General features: G+C 41.0%; 1 protein-coding gene across 1 annotated transcript in view; it reads left to right on the forward strand.

Moving 5' to 3' along the window:
- nbs (nibrin) overlaps positions 1 to 24880 on the forward strand; it is a 73471-nt gene that overhangs the window by 36017 nt on the left and 12574 nt on the right. Inside the window, exons 10-12 of the mRNA XM_071663043.1 lie at positions 5247 to 5361; positions 12097 to 12720; positions 20757 to 21029. Coding sequence (XP_071519144.1) covers positions 5247 to 5361; positions 12097 to 12720; positions 20757 to 21029 — 1012 coding nt within the window. The remainder of the gene's footprint in view (positions 1 to 5246; positions 5362 to 12096; positions 12721 to 20756; positions 21030 to 24880) is intronic.

The raw sequence follows: 24880 nt of genomic DNA on the forward strand, positions 1-24880 counted from the left end.
GACTCATTTCCCAAGCTCTCTCATCCACAACAGACTGCATACTTGCCCCTCTTTCCAAAACTCTTGCATTCACTTCCCTAACAACCCCATCCATAAACAAATTAAGCAACCATGGAGACATCACACACCCCTGCCGCAAACCTGCATTCACTGAGAACCAATCACTTTCCTCTCTTCCTACACGTACACATGCCTTACATCCTTGATAAAAACTTTTCACTGCTTCTAACAACTTGCCTCCCACACCATATATTCTTAATACCTTCCACAGAGCATCTCTATCAACTCTACCATATGCCTTCTCCAGATCCATAAATGCTACATACAAATCCATTTGCTTTTCTAAGTATTTCTCACATACATTCTTCAAAGCAAACACCTGATCCACACATCCTCTACCACTTCTGAAACCACACTGCCGTTCCCCAATCTGATGCTCTGTACATGCCTTCACATATATATATATATATATATATATATATATATATATATATATATATTTTTTTTTTGCTTTGTCGCTGTCTCCCGCGTTTGCGAGGTAGCGCAAGGAAACAGACGAAAGAAATGGCCCAACCCACCCCCATACACATGTATATACATACGTCCACACATGCAAATATACATACCTACACAGCTTTCCATGGTTTACCCCAGACGCTTCACATGCCTTGATTCAATCCACTGACAGCACGTCAACCCCAGTATACCACATCGATCCAATTCACTCTATTCCTTGCCCTCCTTTCACCCTCCTGTATGTTCAGGCCCCGATCACACAAATCTTTTTCACTCCATCTTTCCACCTCCAATTTGGTCTCCCTCTTCTCCTCGTTCCCTCCACCTCCGACACATATATCCTCTTGGTCAATCTTTCCTCACTCATTCTCTCCATGTGCCCAAACCATTTCAAAACACCCTCTTCTGCTCTCTCAACCACGCTCTTTTTATTTCCACACATCTCTCTTACCCTTACGTTACTTACTCGATCAAACCACCTAAATATATATATATATATATATATATATATATATATATATATATATATTTTTTTTTTTTTTTCATACTATTCGCCATTTCCCGCGATAGCGAGGTAGCGTTAAGAACAGAGGACTGGGCCTTTGAGGGAATACCCTGACCTGGCCCCCTTCTCTGTTCCTTCTTTTGGAAAAAAAAAAGAAAAAAAAAAAAAAAAAAACAAGAGGGGAGGATTTCCAGCCCCCCACTCCCTTCCCTTTTAGTCGCCTTCTACGACACGCAGGGAATACGTGGGAAGTATTCTTTCTCCCCTGTCCCCAGGGATAATATATATATATATATATATATATATATATATATATATATATATATATATATATATATATTTTTTCTTTTTTCTTTCTTTTAAACTATTCGCCATTTCCCGCATTAGCAAGGTAGCGTTAAGAACAGAGGACTAGGCCTTTGTGGAATATCCTCACCTGACCCCCTCTGTTCCTTCTTTTGGAAAATTAAAAAAAACAAGAGGGGAGGATTTCCAGCCTCCCGCTCCCTCCCCTTTTAGTCGCCTTCTACGACACGCAGGGAATACGTGGGAACTATTCTTAATCCCCTATCCCTAGGGATATATATATATATATATATATATTTATTTATTTATTTATTATACTTTGTCGCTGTCTCCCGCATTTGCGAGGTAGCGCAAGGAAACAGATGAAAGAAATGGCCCAACCCCCCCCATACACATGTATATACATACGTCCACACACGCAAATATACATACCTACACAGCTTTCCATGGTTTACCCCAGACGCTTCACATGCCTTGATTCAATCCACTGACAGCACGTCAACCCCGGTATACCACATCACTCCAATTCACTCTATTCCTTGCCCTCCTTTCACCCTCCTGCATGTTCAGGCCCCGATCACACAAAATCTTTTTCACTCCATCTTTCCACCTCCAATTTGGTCTCCCTCTTCTCCTCGTTCCCTCCACCTCCGACACATATATCCTCTTGGTCAATCTTTCCTCACTCATTCTCTCCATGTGCCCAAACCACTTCAAAACACCTTCTTCTGCTCTCTCAACCACGCTCTTTTTATTTCCACACATCTCTCTTACCCTTACGTTACTCACTCGATCAAACCACCTCACACCACACATTGTCCTCAAACATCTCATTTACCCTTACGTTACTCACTCGATCAAACCACCTCACACCACACATTGTCCTCAAACATCTCATTTCCAGCACATCCATCCTCCTGCGCACAACTCCATCCATAGCCCATGCCTCGCAACCATACAACATTGTTGGAACCACTATTCCTTCAAACATACCCATTTTTGCTTTCCGAGATAATGTTCTCGACTTCCACACATTCTTCAAGGCCCCCAGAATTTTCGCCCCCTCCCCCACCCTATGATCCACTTCCGCTTCCATGGTTCCATCCGCTGCCAGATCCACTCCCAGATATCTAAAACACTTCACTTCCTCCAGTTTTTCTCCATTCAAACTCACCTCCCAATTGACTTGACCCTCAACCCTACTGTACCTAATAACCTTGCTCTTATTCACATTTACTTTTAACTTTCTTCTTCCACACACTTTACCAAACTCAGTCACCAGCTTCTGCAGTTTCTCACATGAATCAGCCACCAGCGCTGTATCATCAGCGAACAACAACTGACTCACTTCCCAAGCTCTCTCATCCCCAACAGACTTCATACTTGCCCCTCTTTCCAAAACTCTTGCATTTACCTCCCTAACCACCCCATCCATAAACAAATTAAACAACCATGGAGACATCACACACCCCTGCCACAAACCTACATTCACTGAGAACCACTCACTTTCCTCTCTTCCTACACGTACACATGCCTTACATCCTCGATAAAAACTTTTCACTGCTTCTAACAACTTTCCTCCCACACCATATATTCTTAATACCTTCCACAGAGCATCTCTATCAACTCTATCATATGCCTTCTCCAGATCCATAAATGCTACATACAAATCCATTTGCTTTTCTAAGTATTTCTCACATACATTCTTCAAAGCAAACACCTGATCCACACATCCTCTACCACTTCTGAAATATATATATATATTATTATTTTTATTATCATTTGCTTTGTCGCTGTCTCCCGCGTTAGCGAGGTAGCGCAAGGAAACAGACGAAGAAAATATATATGTACATAAACACACATATACATATATATCAACATATATACATTTTCATATTCATTTATCCCTGGAGATAGGGTAGAAAGAATACTTCCCATGTATTCCCTGTGTTGTAGAGGGTGACTAAAAGGGGAGGGAGCAGGGGGCTGGAAATCCTCCTCTCTCGGGTTTTAATTTTCTAAAAGAAGGAACAGAGGAGGCCAAGTGAGGATATTCCCTCTGAAGCTCAGTTCTTTGTTCTTAAGCTATCTCACTTATGCAGGAAATGGTGAATATGTATGAAAAAAGAAATTCATATTTGCTTGCCTTCATCCATTCCTGGCGTTACCCCATCTCAGAGAAAACAGCATCGCTTCAGCAAGGTAATACCAGAAAAACAGACAAAAAAAGGCATTTGTTCACACTCAGTCTCAAGCTGTCATGTGTAATGCACTGAAACCACTGCTCCCTATCGACATCCAGGCCTCACAGACCTTTCCATGGTTTATCCCAGATATTTTACATGTCCTGGTTCAGTCCATTGACGGCACATTGACCCCGGTATACCACATCATTCCAATTCACTCTAGTCCTTGCAAGCCTCTCACCTTTCTGCATTTTCAAGCCCTGATTGCCCAAAATCTTTTTCACTCCATGTTTCCACCTCCAATTTGGTCTCCCACTTCTCCATGACCCCTCCACCCCTGACACATATATCCTCTTTGACAGTCTTTCCTCACTCGTTCTCTCCATATGCCCAAACCATTTAAACAAACCCTCTTTTGCTCTGTCAACCACACTCTTTTTATTTCCACACATCTCTTTTACCCACACTCATTCAAAACATGTCACACCACATATTGTCCTCAAACATTTCATTTCCAACACATCCACCCTCCTTCATACAACCCTATCTATAGCCCATGCCTTGCAACCATGTAATATTGTTGGAACAACTATTCCTTCAAATATACCCATCTTTGCTCTTCGAGATAATGTTCTCTCCTTCCACACATTCTTCATTGCTCCCAGAACCTTCGCCCCCTCCCCCACCCTGTAACCCACTTCCATGGTTCCATTCGCTGCTAAGTACAATTCCAAATATCTAAAACACTTCACTTCCTCATACTTTTCTCCATTCAAACTTGCATCCCAATAAACTTGTCCTTCAACCCTAATGAACCTAATAATCTTCCTCTTATTCACATTTACTCTCAACTTTCTCCTTTCACACACTTTTCCAAACTCAGCCACCAACTTCTGCAGTTTCTCACGCGAATCAGCCACCAGAACTGTATCATTGACAAACACCAACTGACTCACTTCCTAGGCCCTTTCATCCCAACACTCTGCATACTCACCCCTCTCTCCAAAACTCTTGCATTTTCTTCCCTAACCCCCCCATCCATAAACATATTAAACAACCATGGGGACATCACACACCCCTGCCGCAGACCATCCTTGACTGGGAACCGATCACTTTCTTTTCTTCCTACTCATACCCATGCCTTACATTTTTGGTTAAAAACTTTTCACTGCTTGTAGCAGCTTGCCTCTCACACCATATACTCTTAAGACCTTCCACAAAGCATCTCTATCAACCCTGTAATATGCCTTCTCCAGATCCATAAATGCTATGTACAAATCCATCTACAAAAGTATTGTATTTGTTTTTAAGGAGAGCATTATGAGGAACAGGTGTGTTTAATCAAAAATATTTATTTAAGTATGTCATGAGATGAACCAATGTGTGATTAAATTGAGGTGTTAAAAGTGAAATAAAGAAATATGGACTATTTTGAGGGTGGTAGGACTTTCTCTAAAACAGAAGTAAGATGGTTGAAAATTTGATCCAGTATATTCATAATAAAAAATAGGGTGCTTCAACGACCCACTGTCTGTGTGGGAAGATTTCAGGTAGTCCCTATAGTTAATCTTAAAGGTCTTAGAGAAGGGAACCTTAGCTTTAGGAAGCAAGATGTCACAGCCTTGCACATAGGATGAGGCATATGAAAATAATAGAAACTGAGTAAATTTTTATAACCGAATAACAGAATGAATTTCCTCTGACTTTTTAGACCATTTCCTTTGACTTTTTAGACCACACACAGTAAGTGAGGAATCAGGATCACCTCTAGCAAAGCGAAGTAACAAACCTCAGCTCAGCCAACCATGCCAAGATCCCCCAGACCCTACGCAGCCAGTTGACTCTCAGGTAAGATGGCTTTTGTTTAAACAATCACAGAAGTCCATTCTGTTAATCTTAGAGCATTATTTGTTTCATTGCTATTCTAAACCTAGACAGTGTGTTTCATTTTTGGAAAGTATTTGTTTACTGATTTCTTCTGCAAAGCATCTGAAATCTTTTATCATGATCGTCACAACTTATTCCATTCCACTTTAACAATATAATCTATCTTTTTTGTTTTGTACTTTTTAAGGATTTTATGCAACCTGAAATTAGGATAATGTTGGACATTCACCAAGCAACAGAACTTGATTTATCCCACATTTGATTTTTCTGTAATTTCAGAAGTACTTAGAAATACAGGTGGATTTGTATGTAACATTTATGGATCTGGAGAAGGCATATGGTAAGAGTTGATAGAGATGTTATTTGGAAGGTATTAAGAGTATATGGTGTGGGAGGCAAGTTGCTACAAGCAGTGAAAAGTTTTTATCAAAGATATAAGGCATGTGTACGAGTAGGAAGAGAGGAAAGTGATTGGTTACCAGTGAATGTTGGTTTGCGGCAGGGGTGCTTGATGTCTCCATGGCTGTTTAATTTGTTTATGGATGGGGTTGTTAGGGAGGCAAATGGAAGAGTTTTGGAGAGAGGGGCAAGCTTGCGGTCTGTTGTGGATGGGCTTGAGAAGTGAGGCAGTTGTTGTCCGCTGATGATACAGCGCTGGTGGCTGATTCAGGTGAGAAACTGCAGAAGTTGGTGACTGCCTTTAGTAAAGTGTGTGAAAGAAGAAAGCTTAGAGTAAATATGAATAAGAGCAAGGTTATTAGGTTCAGTAGGGTTGAGGGATAAGTTAACTGGGATGTAAGTTTGAATGGAGAAAAACTGGAGGAAGTGAAGTGTTTTAGATGTCTGGTAGTGGATTTAGCAGCAGATGGAACCATGGAAGCGGAAGTTAGTCACAGGGTGGGGGAGGGGGTGAAGGGTCCGGGAGCATTGAAGAATGTGTGGAAGGAGAGAATGTTATTTTGGAGAGCAAAAATGGGTTTGTCTGAAGTTTTGTGGGGGCCTGGATGTGGAAAGGGAGGATGTGGAAAGGGTTTCGGTGCATTACACATGACAGCTAGAGACTGAGTGTGGATGAATGTGGCCTTTGTTGTCCTTTCCTAGCACTACCTTGCACGCATGTGGGGGGAGGGGGGGTGTCATTTCATATGTGGCAGGAGGAATGGATGAAGGCAGCATGTATGAATATATGTCTGTGTATGTATATGTATGCATATGTTGAAATGTATATGTGCGTGTGTGGACGTTTATGTATATACATGTGTATGTGGGTGGGTTGGGCCATTCTTTCATCTGTTTCTTTGCGCTACCTCGCTAACATGGGAGACAGCGACAAAGGATAATAAATGAATATGAAATATATTATACATAATCACTGTTTCCTGTGTCAGGAAACAGATGAAAAATGGCCCATCCACTCATATACACATACATAAACGCCCACATAAACACAAGGTTATTAGATACAGTAGGGTTGAGGGACAAGTCAATTGGGAGGTATGTTTGAATTGAGAAAAGCTGGAGGAAGTTTCAGTGCATTATACATGACAGCTAGAGACAGTGTGAACGAATGTGGCCTTTGTTGTCTTTTCCTAGCGCTATCTCATGTGCATGCGGGGGGAGGGGGGTGTCATTTCATGTGTGGTGGGGTGGCGACATGAATGAATAAAGGCAGCAAGTATGAATTATGTACATGTGTATATATGTATATGTCTGTGTATGTATATATATGTATACATTGAAATGTATAGGTATGTATATGTGCGTGTGTGGACGTGTATGTATATACATGTGTGTGTGTGTGGATGGGTTGGGCCATTCTTTCATCTGTTTTCTTGCGCTACCTCGCTAATGCAGGAGACAGCAACAAAGTAAAATAAAAAAAATAGAAAAATAGAAATATATATCCTCCCTGGGGATAGGGGAGAAAGAATACTTCCCACATATTCCCTGCGTGTCGTAGAAGGTGACTAAAAGGGGAGGGAGGGGGGGGGGCTGGAAATCCTCCCCTCTTGTTTCTTTTTTTTAATTTTCCAAAAGAAGGAACAGAGAAGAGGGCCAGGTGAGGATATTCCCTCAGAGGCCCAGTCCTCTGTTCTTAACACTACCTTGCTAATGCAGGAAATGGTGAATAGTTTGAAAGAAAAAGAAAGATATATATATATATATATATATATATATATATATATATATATATATATATATATATATATATATATATATATATATTTTTTTTTTTGCTTTGTCACTGTCTCCCGCATTTGCGAGGTAGCGCAACGAAACAGACGAAAGAAATGGCCCAACCCACCCCCATACACATGTATATACATACGTCCACACACGCAAATATACATACCTACACAGCTTTCCATGGTTTACCCCAGACGCTTCACATGCCCTGATTCAATCCACTGACAGCACGTCAACCCCGGTATACCACATCGATCCAATTCGCTCTATTCCTTGCCCTCCTTTCACCCTCCTGCATGTTCAGGCCCCGATCACACAAAATCTTTTTCACTCCATCTTTCCACCTCCAATTTGGTCTTCCACTTCTCCTCGTTCCCTCCACCTCCGACACATATATCCTCTTGGTCAATCTTTCCTCACTCATTCTCTCCATGTGCCCAAACCATTTCAAAACACCCTCTTCTGCTCTCTCAACCACGCTCTTTTTATTTCCACACATCTCTCTTACCCTTACGTTACTTACTCGATCAAACCACCTCACACCACACTTTGTCCTCAAACATCTTATTTCCAGCACAACCACCCTCCTGCGCACAACTCTATCCATAGCCCACACCTCGCAACCATACAAAATTGTTGGAACCACTATTCTTTCAAACATACCCATTTTTGCTTTCCGAGTTAATGTTCTCGGCTTCCACACATTCTTCAAGGCTCCCAGGATTTTCGCCCCCTCCCCCACCCTATGATCCGCTTCCGCTTCCATGGTTCCATCCGCTGCCAGATCCACTCCCAGATATCTAAAACACTTTACTTCCTCCAGTTTTTCTCCATTCAAACTTACCTCCCAATTGACTTGATCCTCAACCCTACTGTACCTAATAACCTTGCTCTTATTCACATTTACTCTTAACTTTCTTCTATCACACACTTTACCAAACTCAGTCACCAGCTTCTGCAGTTTCTCACACGAATCAGCCACCAGCGCTGTATCATCAGCAAACAACAACTGACTCACTTCCCAAGCTCTCTCATCCACAACAGACTTCATACTTGCCCCTCTTTCCAAAACTCTTGCATTCACCTCCCTAACAACCCCATCCATAAACAAATTAAACAACCATGGAGACATCACACACCCCTGCTGCAAACCTACATTCACTGAGAACCAATCACTTTCCTCTCTTCCTACACGTACACATGCCTTACATCCTCGAAAAAACTTTTCACTGCTTCTAACAACTTGCCTCCCACACCATATATTCTTAATACCTTCCACAGAGTATCTCTATCCACTCTATCATATGCCTTCTCCAGATCCATAAATGCTACATACAAATCCATTTGCTTTTCTAAGTATTTCTCACATACATTCTTCAAAGCAAACACCTGATCCACACATCCTCTACCACTTCTGAAACTACACTGCTCTTCCCCAATCTGATGCTCTGTACATGCCTTCACCCTCTCAATCAATACCCTCCCATATAATTTACCATATATATATATATATATATATATATATGTTCATGTTCCCAAACATGAATTTCTGGAAGTGTGTGTTTCCATATAAGTCTCCCTTGAATTAAAGAAGAGGTTTCTTAAAACATGATGCTGCATCCCGAATTTCTTGCTGTGGCTTTTCACTCGCCTCTCTATACTACTTTCAAAGAACTGTTCTTTCTCAACATGTTCATTTTGTTTAGTAGAAAAGCATTACATATTTCTCACCATTTTTTTCTTTCTTACTGTATGGTAAAAAATTTTAGCTAGTGTTTTCTTTGTGTGATTCATCTGTTATTTTAAGTGCCATTTTGTTGCTTTCTTTTGGACCTTTTCTGTCATATATTTGTTTCTTCAAGAGGGACGACTGAATTTGAGATTCATGCTTTCAGAATTAGATTAAGTTTTTGTTGTAAATGGTTTACAGAACATATTCATGTACTTAGGTTATCCACTGATAGGTCTTTCACTAGGGGGATCACTAACAGCTTCTGTTGCTCTACGTTTTCTTCAAGTTTCCATTTTGATGATACTATAGCCGTCTCTCTCAAAGACAAAGCAACTCTTTTTTTTTTTTTCCTGTTTCTCCTCTAACTCTACCTTGGATTACTGCAATATTCCTTCACCCCCTGATGCTCCTTTTACTAATCCCATGCCTTATCATGTAATTTCTTTTCAAACTGTCCAAAAAGCACTTTATCTGGACACAAGCAAGGCTTATGGTCCTGATGGCATCCATACCTATGTACTGAAAGAGTATTCCTCTGAACTTGCTTCTGTGCTTGCTCATTTGTTTAGTTTCTGTTTAAAATTAGAACTTTCCTTTTTTGGAAGCCTGCGTTGGTACATCCCATCCCTAAGAATAGGTGACTGTTCTAAATCCTTTAATTATCATCCAATTGCTTTGACATTGCGATTTCCAAAGTCTTTGAATCCATCCTCAACTCCCTTCTCATTAAACATCTTGAATCTCACAATCTTCTCTCCAGTCATCAGTATGGCTTCCATAAGGCAAGATACACTAGTGATGTGATGTTCTTTCCTATCTTACTAATGTCTAGTCATCGTCCCTGAAAGATTTCTAGAAATTCTATATAGTTGCCCTTGATATATCCAAAGCTTTTGACAGGGTGTGGCATTGCAGTCTCATCTTTAAGCTCCCTTCTTTTGGCTTCCCTCACTTATTTTGCTCCCTCACATCTAGCTCCTTTCTGGCCACTCTGTCTTCATGGTTGTTGATGGATCAGCCTTTCCTCTTTTCTCCATCAACAGTGGTATCCCTCAAGGTTCTGTCCTGTCTCCTGCACTTTTCTCTTTTATATATCAGTGATTTCCTTTCTACCACAATTAACTAAATGCACTCATACACTGATGACTAAACACTGCATTGCTTCACATCATTCAGTTCTGCTCCTCCTTTTCTCATTCACTGAACTTCCTTGTTAAAGTCAGACTTGGACAGGATATTTCGATGAGGTAGACGAAATTTGGTTAAGTTTGTTGCCTCCAAGACCCAATTTCTGCCCATCTCTTTGTCGAAAGTTTCTCAACTTGACAATTCTGGAATTCCACCTCTTGACTTAATGAACATATTTGGCATTATTGTTACACCCACTCGATCTTGGAAACCCCACATTATGGGAATAGCTGTCTGCCTCTAAGAAACTGGTAATCATGTATCGATGTGGAAATTTCTTCTCTTTTGAACAGTTGCTCCAGTTATACACAGGACTGATCTGTCCTTGTATAAAGTACTGGCCCTGTATCTTTACTTGGCAGAGATGAGTCAAAAGCGGTCTAATAAACTTTATGGTGCTAACTTCAAAACTTGACCTGCTTTCCTAGCACCACAAAGTTCATTCACTTCGCCTTTTCTGTAAGTATTACTTTGATGTTTGCTCCCGAGAGCTGGCTGCTTATGCAACCCCACCACTAGTTAGGCCATGCAATACTCAGCAAGCTGCTGCATTACAAGATTACTGTCTCTCTCTTTCTTTACACCTCAAAGCTTTGGAACTCTCTTCCATCTCATTTTTTCCAACAAATATGACCTGGCACATTTTAAAAGACTAATAAACTTTCTGAGGCTAACTTCAAAACTTGACCTGCTTTCCTAGTACCACAAAGTTCTTTTTCTTCACCTCTTCTGTAAGTATTACTTTGATGTTTGCTCCAACATTAAAAAGAAAAAATATCTAAGAATTTTTTTCATTCAACAATATGTAAAGTGTTGTCTTAATTCTTCTTGTGCAGTGTTTTGGTAATGGGTTGGTTCCCCAAGACCCTTTTACAGAGATTCATGTAGTTTCTTTTGTAGTTATTTACTCAAGTACATTTTTATTAAACAATAAAAACAATGTCTCCCACAGTTCTTCCAATGTAGTGTTATGGTAATAGGTTGGGTACTTTTTTGATCCCCCAAGTCCCTTTTGCATAAAATTATGTAATCTCTTTCCTCATGATATCTATGCCTCCTTTGTCTGTCTCTTTTTTTTTTTTTTTTTTTCATATGGTGGGTTGAACCTCATCAACCATGTATCTGACCAGCTTAGTAGTTCCTTCAAGTCTATGGAGGTTGGTATAATCCTAGAACAGCCTGAATTTTTGAAGATCTGATAGAAAAATTTCTCATTTCTTCCTTGCTGTTAAAGGATAAATCAAACTTACCTCTTGAAAAGGATTATAGTAGATCCAAATAACTACAATTGATTTTTAGAGTAATGGGTATCAAGTTCTGAGAGCACAGAGAGGGAAGAATGGGGAAATCAGAGAAAGATTTGGCATTACAAGTTGAGTCATTGAAAAAGTTGTAGTTCAAGACAAACAGTTATGTGTTAGGCAAACATGAATCTGTAATAGAAAGATGTTTTGTAGATAAGAGTTTGTGACAGGGATTCTGCGAAGCTGGTGTAAGTTTAGAGAGTTAATAGAGTGAAGAACTAGAAAATAGGGAGATATTATGAATGAAGTGCTGCAGTTATATACATATGGACATTTTTCCTGCAGGAAGAGTGTGATGACTCTCAGCTATCAGGTTCAGAGTTTAAACCACAGGTCAGGAGCACCCACAAAGAAAACACTGCATTTCCAGGAACAACAGTTGATGTACATCCCAGTAAACCAGTAAGCGTAGTGGATAGGGAAGTTGTGAATGGCACTTCAGTCTCTACCAGTGTGAGTTCAGATCAATCCACTGATCAAACAGTGGGACGATCCATCCCATTTGAACCTTACACTCTTCCTAGTCTGAAGACTGAAACACTGAGAGATGATGATGTTCTAACCCAACCCTTTGCTCCTGTCAAAAGGGAGCCAGGTTCCCATGAGGAGGATGATAGAATTTTAGAGGTGTTGGATTGTCATCGAGGGAAAAGAAGAAGAGAGGAGCCGATGGAAGTGGTGAGTGATGAAGACACAACACTGTGGCATGATAGTAAAAAGACAAGAACAGAAAATATGAACACGAGATCCATCAAAGCTGAAAGAATTAGTGGCACTGCCAGCACTCTTGGTCAGGTGGATCAAAGACACAAAAATTCAGGATCTAAAATTAAGCAGGAGCAAGAAGAGGAGAGCCGCTTTGCTCTTCCAACTTCTGCAGTAAGAGGCCAAAGGAGAGCAAATGATCAGGTAAGATCTGGCCCATTTTTTACCCATTATGGCTGACTTAGATACCTAAATTAACCCTACCCATTAGATATGTTGTTTTGTAATAAAGCAAAATTTTCTCATTTTCGATTCTTTCTCCAACTGTAGTAAGATTTTGTGTTATATAGAATGAGTGACTGTACAGAAGTATAGTTGTTTAAAAAAAAAAAAAAAAAAAGGGTGTAAATCATTAAATGAATACAGTACACTATTTCATTTTCCTGGTAACTTGGGGAGGACCTGTGATGATGAGTGATTTATTTTGTTTATTTACTCTCTCCAAAGTCTTAGTTTGACAAAAATTTTTTCTTGACATGCATATGTATACATTTCAATTTTTGATATTGCATGGAAAGCCATTAACAGCGGATCACCTGTGTCTGTTTTCATGTGTGTGTGTGTGTGTGTAGTGTCTGGATCGTCAGTTTCAGAGCTATCATTGTCATCTGTTCCACTTTTCTCTGTTTCTTTCTTACTTTCTAGCTCACTTAATTCCTTTGAGACACTTAAATACAATTGACTCATTATCTAGCATCAGTTTCACCGTTTTCTTTGTGTCAACACCTCAGGTTCAAAATTTAATAGTGTGTTGCTATAGCTGCACTTGACAGAGAAGGGGGCAAGTGAGGATTTTCCCTCTTAGGCTCAGTCTTCTTTTCTAAACACTACCTCGCTAATGCGGGAATTGGTGAATATGCCTAAAAAAAGATTTATATTCTTTCATTATTCTTAAGTGCCGTCTCCTGTGTTAGCGAGGTAGCACAAGGAAACAGATGAAAGAATGGCCCAACCCACCCGCATACACATGTATGTACATAAATGCCCACACACGCGCATATACATACCTATACATTTCAGTGTATACATACACAGACATATACATATATACACATGCACATATTCATACTTGCTGCCTTCATCCATTCCCATTGCCTCCCTACACGCGCGGCAGCGCTAGGAAAAGACAACAAAGGCTACATTTGTTCACACTCAGTCTCTAGCTGTCGTGTGTAATGCACTGAAACCACAACTCCCTTTCCACATCCAGGCCCCACAAAACTTTCCATGGTTTACCCCAGATGCTTCACATGTCCTGGTTCAATCCACTGACAGCATGTTGACTCTGGTATACTACATTGTTTCAATTCAGTCTATTCCTTGCACGCCTCTCACCCTCCTGTATGTTCAGGCCCCGATTGTTTAAAATCCATCTTCAATTTGGTCTCCCACTTCTCCTTGTTCCCTTCACCTCTGATGCATATATCCTCTTTGTCAATCTTTCCTCACTCATTCTCTCCATGTATCCTAACCATTTCAACCCATCCTCCTCTGCTCTCTCTACCACGCACTTTTTATTTCCACACATCACCCTTACCCTTTCATTACTTACTTGATTAAACCACATACTGTCCTCAAACATTTCGTTTTCAACATACCCACCCTCTTCCGTAAAACCCTCACAAACATATAACATTGTTGGAACTACCTTTCCTTCAAACATACCCATTTTTGCTTTCCGAGATAAGGTTCTCTCCTTCCACACATTCTTCATCGCTCCCAGAACCTTCACACGTACATATTCACACTTGCTTGCCTTCATCCATTCCTGGCACCACCCTACCCCATAGGAAACAGCATCACTACCTCCACTTCAGTGAGGTAGCACCAGGAAAAGACAAATGCCACGTTCGCTCACACTCAGTCTCAAGCTGTCCTGTGTAATGCACCGAAACCACATATTCGTACTTGCTCGCTGTCATCCATTTCCCCACAGGAAACAGAACAAATGCATGAAGGAAAAGAAATAGTAACATACACATCCTCTTCTTTCCCACATCCAATCACTACTCCCTGTGACAGGGAGGTAGCGCCAGGAAAAAGATGAAGAATGGCCACATACGCTCACATCCATATATGAGCTGTCATGTGTAATGCTTAATGTTATCATATGCTTAATATTGTTTCCATTATCAATTTTGCATTGAATCTGTCAAGTATTTGAGTAGTTTAAATGTACTGAGTTATTTCACAGTTACATTTGTGGTGTGTTGGATGGCATTGATTATTATTAGTCCGTTGTGGATGAGAGAGCTTGGGAAGTGAGTCAGTTGTTGTTCGCTGATGATACAGCGCTGGTAGCTGATTCGTGTGAGAAACTGCAGAAGCTGGTGACTGAGTTTGGTAAAGTGTGTGAAAGAAGAAAGCTGAGAGTGAATGTGAATAAGAGCAAGGTTATTAGGTGCAGTAGGGTTGGGGAACAAGTCAATTGGGAGATAAGTTTGAATGGAGAAAAACTGGAGGAAGTGAAGTGTTTTAGATATCTGGGAGTGGATTTGGCAGCAGATGGAACCATGGAAGCGGAAGTGAATCATAGGGTAGGGGAGGGGGTGAAAGTTCTGGGAGCGTTGAAGAATGTGTGGAAGTCAAAAACATTATCTCGGAAAGCATAAATGGGTATGTTTGAAAGAATAGTGGTTCCAACAATGTTGTATGGTTGCAAGGTGTGGGCTATGGATAGAGTTGTGCGCAGGAGGGTGGATGTGCAGGAAATGAGATGTTTGAGGACAATATTCGGTGTGAGGGGGTTCGATTAAGTAATAATAGGGTATGAGAGATGGGTGGTAATAAAAAAGAGTGTGGTTGAGAGAGCAGAAGAGGGTGTTTTGAAATGGTTTGGTCACATGGAGAGAATGAGTGAGGAAAGAATGACCAAGAGGATATATGTGTCAGAGGAGGAGGGAACGAGGAGAAGTGGGAGACCATATTGGAGGTGGAAGGATGGAGTGAAAAAGATTTTTAGTGATCGGGGCCTGAACATGCAGGAAGGTGAAAGGCATGCAAGAAATAGAGTGAATTGGAACGATGTGGTATACCGGGGTCGATGTGCTGTCAGTGGATTGAACCAGGGCATGTGAAGCGTCTGGGGTAAACCATGGAAAGTTCTGTGGGGCCTGGATGTGGAAAGGGAGCTGTGATTTTGGTGCATTATTACATGACAGCTAGAGACTTGAGTGTGAACGAATGTGGCCTTTGTTGTCTTTTCTTAGCGCTACCTTGCGCACATGAGGGGGAGGGGGTTGTTATTTCATGTGTGGCGGGGTGGCGATGGGAATGAATAAAGGTTGACAGTATGAATTATGTACATGTGTATATATGTATATGTCTGTGTGTATTTATATATGTATATGTTAAGATGTATAGGTATGTATATTTGCGTGTGTGGGCGTGTATGTATATACATGTGTATGTGGGTGGGTTGGGCCATTCCCTCGTCTGTTTCCTTGTGCTACCTCGCTAACGCGGGAGACAGCGACAAAGCATAATAAATAAAATAGAATAAATATTATTATTACTATTTATTTATTTATTTATTTTGCTTTGTCGCTGTCTCCCGCGTTTGCGAGGTAGCGCAAGGAAACAGACGAAAGAAATGGCCCAACCCACCCCCATACACAATGTATATACATACACGTCCACACACGCAAATATACATACCTATACATCTCAATGTACACATATATATACACACACAGACACGTACATATATACCCATGCACACAATTCACACTGTCTGCCTTTATTCGTTCCCATCGCCACCTCGCCACACATGGAATACCATCCCCCTCCCCCCTCGAGTGTGCGAGGTAGCACTAGGAAAAGACAACAAAGGCCCCATTCGTTCACACTCAGTCTCTAGCTGTCATGCAATAATGCCCGAAACCACAGCTCCCTTTCCACATCCAGGCCCCACACAACTTTCCATGGTTTACCCCAGACGCTTCACATGCCCTGATTCAATCCACTGACAGCACGTCAACCCTGGTATACCACATCGATCCAATTCACTCTATTCCTTGCCCTCCTTTCACCCTCCTGCATGTCCAGGCCCCGATTGTTTAAAATCCATCTTCAATTTGGTCTCCCACTTCTCCTTGTTCCCTTCACCTCTGATGCATATATCCTCTTTGTCAATCTTTCCTCACTCATTCTCTCCATGTATCCTAACCATTTCAACCCATCCTCCTCTGCTCTCTCTACCACGCACTTTTTATTTCCACACATCACCCTTACCCTTTCATTACTTACTTGATTAAACCACATACTGTCCTCAAACATTTCGTTTTCAACATACCCACCCTCTTCCGTAAAACCCTCACAAACATATAACATTGTTGGAACTACCTTTCCTTCAAACATACCCATTTTTGCTTTCCGAGATAAGGTTCTCTCCTTCCACACATTCTTCATCGCTCCCAGAACCTTCACACGTACATATTCACACTTGCTTGCCTTCATCCATTCCTGGCACCACCCTACCCCATAGGAAACAGCATCACTACCTCCACTTCAGTGAGGTAGCACCAGGAAAAGACAAATGCCACGTTCGCTCACACTCAGTCTCAAGCTGTCCTGTGTAATGCACCGAAACCACATATTCGTACTTGCTCGCTGTCATCCATTTCCCACAGGAAACAGAACAAATGCATGAAGGAAAAGAAATAGTAACATACACATCCTCTTCTTTCCCACATCCAATCACTACTCCCTGTGACAGGGAGGTAGCGCCAGGAAAAAGATGAAGAATGGCCACATACGCTCACATCCATATATGAGCTGTCATGTGTAATGCTTAATGTTATCATATGCTTAATATTGTTTCCATTATCAATTTTGCATTGAATCTGTCAAGTATTTGAGTAGTTTAAATGTACTGAGTTATTTCACAGTTACATTTGTGGTGTGTTGGATGGCATTGATTATTATTAGTCCGTTGTGGATGAGAGAGCTTGGGAAGTGAGTCAGTTGTTGTTCGCTGATGATACAGCGCTGGTAGCTGATTCGTGTGAGAAACTGCAGAAGCTGGTGACTGAGTTTGGTAAAGTGTGTGAAAGAAGAAAGCTGAGAGTGAATGTGAATAAGAGCAAGGTTATTAGGTGCAGTAGGGTTGAGGAACAAGTCAATTGGGAGATAAGTTTGAATGGAGAAAAACTGGAGGAAGTGAAGTGTTTTAGATATCTGGGAGTGGATTTGGCAGCAGATGGAACCATGGAAGCGGAAGTGAATCATAGGGTAGGGGAGGGGGTGAAAGTTCTGGGAGCGTTGAAGAATGTGTGGAAGTCAAAAACATTATCTCGGAAAGCATAAATGGGTATGTTTGAAAGAATAGTGGTTCCAACAATGTTGTATGGTTGCAAGGTGTGGGCTATGGATAGAGTTGTGCGCAGGAGGGTGGATGTGCAGGAAATGAGATGTTTGAGGACAATATTCGGTGTGAGGGGGTTCGATTAAGTAATAATAGGGTATGAGAGATGGGTGGTAATAAAAAAGAGTGTGGTTGAGAGAGCAGAAGAGGGTGTTTTGAAATGGTTTGGTCACATGGAGAGAATGAGTGAGGAAAGAATGACCAAGAGGATATATGTGTCAGAGGAGGAGGGAACGAGGAGAAGTGGGAGACCATATTGGAGGTGGAAGGATGGAGTGAAAAAGATTTTTAGTGATCGGGGCCTGAACATGCAGGAAGGTGAAAGGCATGCAAGAAATAGAGTGAATTGGAACGATGTGGTATACCGGGGTCGATGTGCTGTCAGTGGATTGAACCAGGGCATGTGAAGCGTCTGGGGTAAACCATGGAAAGTTCTGTGGGGCCTGGATGTGGAAAGGGAGCTGTGATTTTGGTGCATTATTACATGACAGCTAGAGACTTGAGTGTGAACGAATGTGGCCTTTGTTGTCTTTTCTTAGCGCTACCTTGCGCACATGAGGGGGAGGGGGTTGTTATTTCATGTGTGGCGGGGTGGCGATGGGAATGAATAAAGGTTGACAGTATGAATTATGTACATGTGTATATATGTATATGTCTGTGTGTATTTATATATGTATATGTTAAGATGTATAGGTATGTATATTTGCGTATGTGGGCGTGTATGTATATACATGTGTATGTGGGTGGGTTGGGCCATTCCCTCGTCTGTTTCCTTGCGCTACCTCGCTAACGCGGGAGACAGCGACAAAGCATAATAAATAAAATAGAATAAATATTATTATTACTATTTATTTATTTATTTATTTTGCTTTGTCGCTGTCTCCCGCGTTTGCGAGGTAGCGCAAGGAAACAGACGAAAGAAATGGCCCAACCCACCCCCATACACAATGTATATACATACACGTCCACACACGCAAATATACATACCTATACATCTCAATGTACACATATATATACACACACAGACACGTACATATATACCCATGCACACAATTCACACTGTCTGCCTTTATTCGTTCCCATCGCCACCTCGCCACACATGGAATACCATCCCCCTCCCCCCTCGAGTGTGCGAGGTAGCACTAGGAAAAGACAACAAAGGCCCCATTCGTTCACACTCAGTCTCTAGCTGTCATGCAATAATGCCCGAAACCACAGCTCCCTTTCCACATCCAGGCCCCAGACAACTTTCCATGATTTACCCCAGACGCTTCACATGCCCTGATTCAATCCACTGACAGCACGTCAACCCTGGTATACCACATCGATCCAATTCACTCTATTCCTTGCCCTCCTTTCACCCTCCTGCATGTCCAGGCCCCGATCACACAAAATCTTTTTCACTCCATCTTTCCACCTCCAATTTGGTCTCCCACTTCTCCTCGTTCCCTCCACCTCCGACACATATATCCTCTTGGTCAATCTTTTCTCACTCATTCTCTCCATGTGCCCAAACCATTTCAAAACACCCTCTTCTGCTCTCTCAACCACGCTCTTTTTATTTCTACACATCTCTCTTACCCTTACATTACTTACTCGATCAAACCACCTCACACCACACATTGTCCTCAAACATCTCATTTCCAGCACATCCACCCTCCTGCGCACAACTCTATCCATAGCCCACGCCTCGCAACCATACAACATTGTTGGAACCACTATTCCCTCGAACATACCCATTTTTACTTTCCAAGATAATGTTCTTGACTTCCACACATTCTTCAAGGCTCCCAGGATTTTCGCCCCCTCCCCCACCCTATGATTCACTTCTGCTTCCATGGTTCCATCCGCTGCCAGATCCGCTCCCAGATATCTAAAACACTTTACTTCCTCCAGTTTTTCTCCATTCAAACTTACCTCCCAATTGACTTGACCCTGAACCCTACTGTACCTAATAACCTTGCTCTTATTCACATTTACTCTTAACTTTCTTCTTTCACACACTTTACCAAACTCAGTCACCAGCTTCTGCAGTTTCTCACGTGAATCAGCCACCAGCGCTGTATCATCAGCGAACAACAAGTGACTCACTTCCCAAGCTCTCTCATTCACAACAGACTTCATACTTGCCCCTCTTTCCAAAACTCTTGCATTCACCTCCCTAACAACCCCATCCATAAACAAATTAAACAACCATGGAGACATCACACACCCCTGCTGCAAACCTACATTCACTGAGAACCAATCACTTTCCTCTCTTCTACTATTATTTTTATATATAACACCAAGGCCTTTGAGGCTGTACCATAGTCAGGTAAGGAATAGATGAACTGTTTTAGAATAAAAAGTTCCTTAATGAGACAGTACTCTCCTCTTTTGCCAGCTGGTGATGATGCAGCCTCTTCAAAGATGACTTTTCACTCAAGTTTATCCAGTATCACCAGAACTGATTATGAACCCAAATACAATTTTGCTTTCTTGCGAATCATATTTAATGCAGTATGTCACTTGTAGGTTGAATGATTTTAGCTGTGAAATCATGTAACAGGCTGAAGTAATAAGCTGTTGAAAGGGATGTATGATTGAATGAAATTCCATCTGTTGTACATAGTTAACTATATTCTCATTGACATGGAGTGGATCAAATACACGTATGAATGAGCCATTTTTGCAGAAGTGGGTTTCCTAACCTCAACCCTGCTTCCTGGCAGGAGGTTAAGGACATCCTGCTCCCTTAGGGTGACTTTATGCTATGTTTAATGCTCTGATGCTGTAAAGAGAAAGAAGGGATGTATATTTTTATAAATATTTTCAGAGTTCTGGTTTAACAGAAGGAAACAATACAGACTTTGATGCTGACAAGCCTTCTTCAGACTCGGACCCCTTTGCCTTACCACCATCAGCTCGATCAGAGCGCAGAAAACGGCAGTTTGAGAAGAAAAGCGAGATGGTAAAATTACCAAAAGAAAGTAGGATGGAATCTGATCAAAGAACAACAGTCTCGAGTGATAATGCACAGGGGACTACAGGTTTACAGGAAGGTCAGCAAAAGCTAATTATTGCAAGTGAAGGGAGCTTTTTATCAAAGGTAAGTGTAGTTGCTTTTCATCATTGATACAAGACAGTGCTGTTATTGTAAAGCCTGAGGATTATTGCTAATTACTTCCCAAAATATGAAGCTGAGCTCAAGTGATCTTAAACTGAGTTCATTGTAACAAAATAAATGAATAAATAAATGATGAATAAATAAATACATAAATGAAATAGTAGTGGTTTAATGGATGCAGAGAGCCATTTGGCTGAAAATACACAGTTGAAATATTACAGATACCACAGAACTGGTAAGCCATGATTGTTACTAGTGAACTAATCATACAAGAGTTCAAGATTAGGGCGAACAGGGTATTTCCACATTTTCGATAAACATAAGGGTGTGTTACAATTAGATAGCCAGGGTCGCAGATAGGTTGGATCAAGTGCTTACATTTGTATCCCCTTCATGGGAACTTATTTTACAGAACTAGGATTCCAAATCCAACCTCACAGGCTAGCGGAAGGCAGGAACTTAATTTCTTGCCTTTTGGGAGCCTGTTAAGTTTGGGGAACCCAGCTTTGCAATGGTTTTGTCATATGTTATGTGTGTCTTTCTTAATTATGGGTGCCTTTTTATCTTAATCACGTATTGCTTTTAAAATTTAGTATGTTAGTTTCTATATTTTCTGCACTAAATTCATGTAGAAAAACCATTTCATCTGTATATTCATCAGTTCAGAAATTTCTCTTCATAGACTGTTTGAATCAGCAAAACATTGTGCTCATAGTTTTTTGTGTTTTTTAAATACTGTACATACCATGCCAAAATAAATAGTCATAAAAAAATTCCCAAAATTCATTGAGAATGTTTTATGTCTTACTTTTTCTAACACTTCGTGTACCGTAATCCTTTTTTTATTTATATTTTCACACTAAATCTTGTCATTTATTATAGCTTAAACTTATCTGGCAGATCATTAATTTCATTCCATAGATCTGACCCTGTAGACCTTTGAGATAACCTTTTCTCCCCAACTTTCTTCTTTTCACTCTATGCAGATTTATGGGCATGGGATATTAATGTCTCCAGGTAACTTAGCTCCCTTGATTAATGTACCATCTTTTTTTGCCCCTGCTGGAACTGCTTATTCAGATTTAACTAAGCTTTCTCTAAAAGGGGTAATGAAACATGAGAAGCATAGCCTATGATGTAAGTATTTTAGTGAACATTACTTAATCCATGCACTTAACACAGTTTTAATATTGGTCAAGAGATGACTTGTCTCCACAGCAATTCTCCAAATGTGGCATTCTAATGGGCTGATGCTCATATATTTATAGTTCCCTTTTCACACAGATCCCTATTGTTTGTCTTCTGCATGATATTCATAATTGCCAGACCTCTCTATTACTATTACCCATCTTTATCATGCTGCATTTTCTTGGTTTACGGTAAACTTCATCAGATATGTACCTGATCAACTCTGGAGCCTGTCCAAGTTTCTGTTTAGGTTAACATCCTAGGAACTTTTTGTTTTAGTAACAACTTCAGCATCTTCATTAAGTTTATTACTTGGGGGGGGGGGGCTTGATTTAAATCCTTCTAATGATACATTTACATAAATCAGGAATAATTGCAGCCCAAAATCTGAGCTTTGTATTCCAACCTCATCAGAAAAGGCTCCTCTGGGATAGTTTTTGATCCACCAGAGGAGTTTGTTACTAATGTCAGCTTGGATAACCAGTATCTTTACTATCCCCAATTTTGGGACAGTTTCAAATACCTTTTCATAGTCCAAGAATGCACAAACTATTCAGTGTTCATTCTGTTACTGAAGTCTAGAGGATTTGTACATAAGATCTATTTCCTTCAAGCCTGTGCTGCTTCTTACAGATTGTGTCTCCTTTTGCAAATAATAATCCTTTTTGTTGTTGGATCATCTTTTTTTATATTTTACAAACCATGTTTCCCAAAGATATTAGTGTATAATTCAGGATATTAGTATTATCCACTTGCTTAACCCTCTCAATGTGTAAACTTTCTGTAAAGTTAAGTCCATGCAAAAAACAAATAAATGGTTTGGACACAGAGAGAATGAGTGAGGAAAGATTGACAAAGAGGATATATATGTCAGAGGTGGAGGGAAGGAGGAGAAGCAGGAGACCAAATTGGAGATGGAAGGATGGAGTGAAAAAGATTTTGAGCGACTGGGCCCTGAACATACAGGAGGGTGAAAGGCATGCAAGGAATAGAGTGAAATGGAATGACGTGGTATACTGGGGTCAACGTGCTGTCAATGGATTGAACAGGGCATGTGAAGCATCTGGGGTAAACCATGGAAAGGTCTGTGGTGCCTGGATGTAGAAAGGATGCTGTGGTTTTGGTACATTACACATGACATCTAGAGACTGAGTGTGAACGAATGTGGCCTTTTTTCTCCGTTTCTGGCGCTGCCTCTCTGGGGAAGGAGGAGGAGAGGGGGGAGCTATTTCTTGTGGTGGGGTGGTGACAGGAATGGATGAAGGCAGCAAGTATGGATAGGTACATGTGTATATATGTCTGTGTATATATATGTGCGTGTGAGGGTGTTTATGCATATACATGTGTATGTGGATGGGTTGGGCCATTCCTTGTCTGTTTTCTTGTGCTACCTCGCTAATGCGGGAGATGGCGGTTAAGTATGTTAAGATAAAATAGTAATGGAAAAAATACCCAGTATAGTCATATACTCTTCTCTTCTTGCTGTTGGTTTGGGAAGATATATTGTGTGAATGGTGTGGGCCCTGGATGGCAACATGGATCCTTTTTTATAGTGACTTAAAGTTTCTTCCACTCTGTTCTTCCCACAGCTCGGTTCCCCCTTTTCCTTGTTCCTTTTGCCTCTGACTCATATACCATCATAATCATTCTCTCCAGATGTCTAAACCATTTCAACAAACCCCTCTCAGCTCTTTTGCACATATTCCTCAAACTATCACACCTCTATCTTACCGTGTCATTTCTTATTAGACTAATCCTCCTCACACTACATGTTGTCCACTAAACTTTTCATTTCCAGCAATCCACCCTTTCTCTTACTTGTTTATCTAAGGCCCATCCTTTGCATTCATCATCCACACAACACCATTGAAACTACAGGGCCCATTCCTCACATCCATACTATTATACCTTCAAACGTACTGATTTTCACCCTCACAGACAACATCCCCTTCATGCACCCCTCAGTGTGCCCAGAACCTTATCCCCCTCATCCACCCTATGGCTCCCATTAGTTTTCATGGTTCCCTTTTGCTGCCCCATCCACTCCCAGGTTTCTAAAACATCTCAATTCCTCCAGGTTATCCCCATTCAGTCTAACACTTCACCTAACCTGTTTCTCTCCACTGCTAAACATATTAACTTTCTCTTATTCAAATTTACTCACAATAGTCTCCTTTTGCGTTCTCTTCCAAACTCGTACACCAAATTTTGAAGTTCTCACTCAGATTTTCCAACCAGCACTGTGTTGTCAGCAAACAATGACTGACTTACCTCCCAGGACCCTTTACTGTGAAACTCCAGACCTGCCCATCTCTCCAAGACTGCCAACAGGTGTCTCCATGTCTTGCCAGCTCCCTGAACTTGACACATCCAGGGTACAGTGAACATAAGATGGGAGGGAATGACAATGTATCCCATGGTTCACACCCATTAAAGTGCAGATTGTCTCCCAGAAGAGTGAATTAATTATGGAGACTTTAGGCTCAAAAGGAAGTAGCTCCTGCAATGCTCCCACTTTAATTTACATAGTCTGACTCGACTTTTCTCTCGCACTTTCTTCCAAAACTCAGACTGCAGCTTTTGTAGTTTCTCACTTGAATCTGGCTCCAGAGCTAAGTCATCAGCAAACAGAGGCTAACTCACCT

The sequence above is a fragment of the Panulirus ornatus genome, chromosome 7 (genome assembly GCF_036320965.1).
Source record: "Panulirus ornatus isolate Po-2019 chromosome 7, ASM3632096v1, whole genome shotgun sequence".
Classification (NCBI taxonomy): Eukaryota; Metazoa; Arthropoda; class Malacostraca; order Decapoda; family Palinuridae; genus Panulirus; species Panulirus ornatus.